At 30.7% G+C, this 6,707-nt stretch overlaps 1 protein-coding gene across 1 annotated transcript; it reads right to left on the reverse strand.

Moving 5' to 3' along the window:
- Positions 1 to 5,147: 5,147 nt before the first annotated feature.
- LOC121791800 (protein C2-DOMAIN ABA-RELATED 5-like) lies at positions 5,148 to 6,257 on the reverse strand. Its single transcript, XM_042189626.1, has 3 exons — positions 6,056 to 6,257; positions 5,688 to 5,783; positions 5,148 to 5,597 (listed from the first exon to the last, which is right to left on the reverse strand). Exons 1-3 carry the CDS (start codon positions 6,164 to 6,166, stop codon positions 5,307 to 5,309), a joined length of 498 nt encoding a protein of 165 aa, XP_042045560.1. The 5' UTR covers positions 6,167 to 6,257; the 3' UTR covers positions 5,148 to 5,306.
- Between the last annotated feature and the right edge of the window lie 450 nt (positions 6,258 to 6,707).

Raw genomic sequence — 6,707 nt, forward strand, 5'->3', positions numbered from 1 at the left:
TGAAGCATTCGCAATTTTCCCGTATTCCGTGTCAAAATTATAATTCCGTTACGTTTATAAATAATTGTGATTTTTTTTTTGCGGGAAGTCCTAGTGGGAAGGGCGATGGGAAGGGCGGATTGTGAAGGGGATGTCCTAGTGACGTGGCAGTGGGATGAGAAGTTCTAGTGACGTGATAGGAGGTGTTTTTGGGAAGTCCTAGTGGATGTCCGAATAGGACATCCGTGCATTGGAAATGCTCTAATATCCTCTTAATTAACAGCAATATTGTCGTTTTGTTTATACAATGAAAAAACAATAAAGATATTTGTCTGTATCTGCGTAGATTCTGGTGTGACTTGTTTCGACGCCTGTAGATTCTGGTGTGACTTGTTTCGACGCCTGTGGTCCCGTGGGATCCGTTGTTGAAATTTGGTGAAGCTTTAATTGTCTATTTATATATATATATATATACCGTGGGATCCGTTGTTGAAATTTGGTGAAGCTTTAATTGTCTATATATATATATATATATATATATATATATATATATACCGTGGGATCCGTTGTTGAAATTCGGTGAAGCTTTAATTGTCTATATATATATATATATATATATATAGGGTTGTGATCAATTGAGATTTTTTAGCCTAATTGAGAATTGAGATGCATTATAAGCCACTCATTTTTATTAAATGAGTGGTCCAGAATTTGCCACATGGAAAATATTTTTACATTAATTAATTGTGAAAGGGCATATTTGTAATTTCATCATATATTTTATTTAATAAATATTTTTTTTATTTTTTTAAAATTTTTTTTTTTTCGATTTTTTATTTTTTTATTTATTTTATTTATTTATTTATTTTTGTCAACTACATATACAATTCATGTCAACTACACACATGTAATGTCAACTACATATACAATTCATGTCAACTACACACATATAATGTCAACTACATATACAATTCATGTCAACTACACATATATAATGTCAATTATAAGCTATTGACATTTGATGTGCAGAGCTATTGACATTTGATGTGCAGACTACACATCGTAGTTGACATAATGTCTCAGTAGTTGACATCGAGCGAAAATTTAAAAAAATTTAAAAAAAATTAAAAAAATTTAAAAAAATTAAAAAAATTAAAAAAATTAAAAAAATTAAAAAAATTAAATTTTTTTTAGTTGTTGACATTTTAATACGAGTTGTTGACATTTGATATTCTGGCTATTGAAATGAAATGACGATAATACCCCTTAGTTGACATAATCTACTTGCAGTTGACATTTCAAAATGAGTGGCTGAAAATGCATCTCAATTCTCAATTAAGCTAAAAAATCTCAACCTAACAAGACCCTATATATATATATATATATATATATATATATATATATATATATATATCAAGAAGGAAGTTCAGGACTTATCGATCCTTAGCTAGCATACTAATATTCTCGAATAATTTACATTTTGGGCATAATCATTAGTTTGTTTATCCCCTTCCAAAATTCTACCTAGAAATCTTTCAATTTATTCACTCATATAGTTTGTATATTGATTGGACAATAACTAACTAGTCTAATAAATTTGGACAGATACAACAACAACAGTAAACTTAAAGCACAATTTTTGACTCCCACATGGTAGGTGACAAAAATGTAAGTGTCTCGAAACACTGTAATATAAGTCTCGTGCCACATTTTTAAGATGTGGTCTGAGTTGAGGCTTCTAATATATAGGCCTGATTTTATTAAGATGTAATAGGCTTGGTTTTATTGAGATTAGTCAAATTTAATATTTGCTTTATCACTAAACAATAGTTACTTGTTTTCCATTTTAGTATCTCCTGTAAAATTAGTTTACTCTAGTTATTTTTCTTTTGATCTATCTCATAGTATTTTATTAATTTCACATTCAAATCCTTGTCATCTATTAAAATTCTAATATATATATGATAATTAATAACCTTAATATAATTTAATCTTATTTGAATGGATGTACTGGAGAAATCAGAAAACAATTTGCTTTCTAGGTGAAGGTGAAAAGGAAAACGTTTTTTTAATAGTACTAAAATAAAGTACTTATTAAATGATAAATTTTATTTTTAAATAAGACAATCATTTGAAAACTGAAAGAGCATGCATTATTATCTATGTTGTTTCTCTTCTGTTCTTCCATACATGAGGCATTTCTTTTCGGAGAGATAATACTATGGAGAAGTATTGAAGAAAAAATGTGTTCAGTAGTATTATTATATATATGGAAACAATTCAACTATATTGAAACATCCTAAAATGAATCAACTATAGTGGAACAGATGGAATATTATGTTGGCAATCACATCCTAAGATGAGTCAACTACGCAAATGGTCTCGAACTATGCATTTCACACGCGAACAGTACTTGAACTTTAAAAATATCATGGGTAGTCCATGAACTAAGGTGTAATCACATTCATGGTATTTTTTCACAATTCATCACAATTTGGTACCAAAACTGTCCTCAAGGCATGAAGGACATTTTTGAACTTTCAAATCCAAATACTAGATATGATATTTTCTTATAGTTTGAATACCTAAAATGATACTTTTTACTTAACTTTTTCAATCACTTTATGTCATATCATCTTTCTCTCTTTCTCTTGAACTATTATATAAGTAAAAAAAATTAAAATAAAAAATACTATGAAATTCTTAAATATATTAATTATAAAAATTAAAATTATAAATTTAATTATCAAAGCAATTTATAGATAAATTTAATTTAATTTAATTTGTAGGTTAATTTTGGTTTGATCGTCTCATTTAAAATTTAAATGATAAATTATAAAGTATTAATTGTCAATATGGTCAAAATTGGAATTGATGTTTTTGTTATTTTTATGCAAATTAAACGTGTTAAATTTTTTTACACTGAATATTGACACGATTCACATTCTTCATGTGGACAAGTGGGTCTAAAACATAAAACATAGAATGGGTCTAGAAACTGGAAAATGTGGAGACAAATCAAGAAAAAATAAAATACTCTAGTCCTTAGTTTGTTCAGAATGGAGTTGAAGAAAAGAGCAGAAAGATTAGAATAATTCCATCTATAGCCCTTATTTTTACTAACTGTGTCAATCTCATTTAAAAATAATTTAGAGTAATGATGAATTTACTAAATAGCCCTAAACCTAAAGCCTATTTCCAAATTCTTCATTACAACAAATAATGTAAGAGCATATATAGTATGATATGGCTGAGGCCTCATTGAAGATTGAAGCCCCAAATTTTTGTTGCACCAAACTTATGTTGTCCACTTTTTTGATGACCATAAGAAGAAGCACATCAACACTAGACCCAGCATGTTACCTCTAAAATCACTAATTCAATATTTAAAAGCTTTGAGTATCACCAATCACTTATTATAGCAATTGCAAGGCATTGATGCAGTTTAAAACATCTTCAGTGGTTTGCACCAGATTTCAGACATATCATATTTTTAAATCGTGGTTACATTCCCCATACCTTAAGATAGTTTTGTTTTATTCTTTGTTTATGTGAAGGTTTGTGCCTATGGTATGAATTTTGATTCTTAAAAAATGTGATTTAACATTTTATTTGTATCCATATAATGGAGAGCCCAATGGGCCTGCTCGACTGTGTGGGCTTAGATATAATTTGCGTCAACTAAAATACCAACCAAATACTAGTACATATTTGAAGTAAAATAAATTTCCAAATTTTAATGGGCGACATTTTTTCATAAGGAAGCATTTTTATTGATACAAGGGGGTGTATTCATATTCCTTCATATTTTCATATAAATAATAAAGTTATTCATGTGTCACAGTTTCATCCAACAAAGTTGCTTCATACTTTTACCAAGAAAAGGATTCGAATAGCCCGCAGGGGCGTAGCGCAGTTGGCAACGAAGAGCAAAGAAAAGGATTCGAATAATTATGATGATACCCGTGACTGGAATTGAATGAATGACAATTAATGGACTACATTTGTTGGATTTCTTCGATAACATTACTATGTTGAATATATAAAATAATCCTTTCAAAAAATAAATACTGGCTAAACCCCATCAAATTCAATCCATAAGTAACAAGTAAATCACTATCACCAATATTTCAAAAAATCGAAGCTAAACCCTTCAATTTTGTGGGTAAGATCCTCAATTTCCAACCTGATGCAGGCGTGAGGCCTCCTGCAATGAGGGTAAAGACTTGCAGTAGGAGTTTATCTTTTGATTATTTTATACGATTTCAAATATTCTATTCCCTTAAAGAATTGTGTTTTTTTTCCCAATAAGTAATACTCCCTCCGTCCCTGAAAATTTGTCACTTATTTCCATTTTCGTCCGGCCCTAAAAATTTGTCACCTTTCATTTTTAACATTTTTAGTAGTAGACCTTACATTCTATCAACTCATTCGCACTCACATTTTATTATAAAAATAATATATAAAAGTAGGATACAAATGTTAGTAACTTTTTCAACCCACTAAATGTCTCATTTTTTTTCTTTTTTGTCCGTCCGTCAATAAATGTCTTATTTCACTTTTACCATATTTGGTAAGTGGACCCTACATTCCACTAACTCATTCCACTCACATTTTATTATAAAACCAATATATAAAAGTAGGTCACACATTCCACCAACTTTTCTCTCACTTAACTTCATAAAGTCAAACAATTTCTTAAAACTCGTACCGATCAAATATGAGACATTTAATGGTGGACGGATGTAGTACATTTCTTAAAATCTGTGTCGAGTCAAATGATGAGAGATTATAAGGGACGGAGGGAGTAGTAGGATTTTCGTTGCCTATAATATATAGGCTTTATTGTTAGTTTAAATTGTAGATTTTGGACAATTTAATAAACGAGATGTTGAAACTTTGAGTTTTTGTATCAATTAGTTCCATTTCCATCATATATTCGGTCATTTTCGAGAGTGATTCGGCATAACAATCTCATATATTATGTACTTATCTTCTATTTCACATCGTCCATATATATACACTTTCCGGATAACATCACAACTTAACACTCTTCATTTAATACCAGGAATAAACAAGCTGCTAAATATCATAGCATTGTAGAATAGCTCTATTGGAAGGCAATTCTGCCCTTTTTTTCTAAATTGCTGGCTACCAGTTTATTCAAATTTGAAACACAAGCAACATATATATTCTTTCATATCACTTCAACCCCAAATTCTAAACACAAAACACATTCATATCATATATCATATTAAGCAGAAATACCATTTCCAGCATCGAAATAAAAAAAAATCTGTACATAGAAAGGTTTAAATAACACAAGACTAGAGAGGTGTAGAGGCAGGAACATGTATCCAGTGCAGCTGCAGCTCTACTTCTCCACACTCAACATTCCTCAATCTCAACACCATATTCTGCACCACTTTCCCATCTTCCCACACAATAGAGCTTGCCTCAGCCAAGCAATTCTCCCTGTTTGCCACAACCTTGGCCATCACTGTCCCATTTGAAACATTCTCCAACTCCATCTTCAGCACCCTCACCAGCTCCTTTATATCAAACTCTGCATCCCCCATTTTGTCGTCCAGCGTGAACGTGTCTCTGTCGTAAACTTGCTGCATTTTAAGCCCATGTCATTTTTTTAATTTTAAGGATACATGATGATTATTGATTAAGAGAGGATGGATGAATTAACATCAACCTACCAATTTGATGGACTGATTTGGATCGGCAACGGTCAAAGTCAGCTCCTCGTTCCATTCCGGGTTCAGATTCTTCTTCACCACTCGAGTCTTTAGCTTCTGATCATTCCACAAGGACGAAAGCTTATTAGTTTGAAGTTTAAGGCGGTATGATCGTCAACTGCAGATTAGTTTGATATTTTTCGCTCTAGACCTAGTTTGCATTGATTTTTTAGATCATTTTAAAAGGCTTCAACTAATTGAGATTGTAACCCTTATATATTACTTTCAACTTTTGTCAGTTGATATGGTATGAATTTGCAACCAAAAACAGATATCTACACATATATACCTAAAACAAATTTGTTAAATAAAGGAAATGATTATCAAACCTGCTTGCCCATCCGAACAATGACATAAGGATCGCTGCTTCTGGCATCTCTTTTAGCAAGTTTGAAGCCTCTTACAACTTTAATCCTTAGCAAACCCAAAATATTATCCATTGATGAATTGAAATTTATTATCTTCTCACTGGCACCAGAACTCAGCCAATTGCAGGAAATTAGAAATGTTGGTTAAAATAGAGAAACAGAGATTCTTGGTTTAACGAAGAGTGGAGAGAGGGGTTTTATATTAGAGAGATTTGTACTGTGTTGACGCGCTATTTCAATAAACAATAAATTGCATGCGGTATTTTCTATATGGAAAGAAGAGACAACATATGTTGACTTCAAACAACAATGGTAGCTTCCCTTCTTTACACGTTTTTATTTTCGTCTTTTCTCCTTGACATTCTTCTTTTATAAATTGTCAAAAATTTAATATTAGAGAATTACTTTCTTGCGCTTGAATTTTTTAGTACATTCCTCGAGTCCTAACGTTGAGTTTTTATTTGACATCGTTTGTATAAGATTGAATTATCATTGGATTTGATAAGAGTTGTATTTAATTAACAAGATTATAGCTAATAATATGAATTTAGGTAGTTGATTGATATACTATAAGGCTAATAATAACGATGAACAAAATTTAACTAATTAGTTG

The sequence above is a fragment of the Salvia splendens genome, unplaced genomic scaffold (genome assembly GCF_004379255.2).
Source record: "Salvia splendens isolate huo1 unplaced genomic scaffold, SspV2 ctg917, whole genome shotgun sequence".
NCBI lineage: Eukaryota > Viridiplantae > Streptophyta > Magnoliopsida > Lamiales > Lamiaceae > Salvia > Salvia splendens.

Bases quoted from the DNA above. Each gene is read 5' to 3' on its own strand.
- LOC121791800 (XM_042189626.1), bottom strand. From the start codon at position 6,166: ATGGATAATATTTTGGGTTTGCTAAGGATTAAAGTTGTAAGAGGCTTC. The intron at 5,784-6,055 runs GTTTGATAATCA...TGGAATGATCAG, and splicing joins TTGTTCGGATGGGCAAGCAG to AAGCTAAAGACTCGAGTGGT. The intron at 5,598-5,687 runs GTAGGTTGATGT...CTTAAAATGCAG, and splicing joins CAAATCAGTCCATCAAATTG to CAAGTTTACGACAGAGACAC.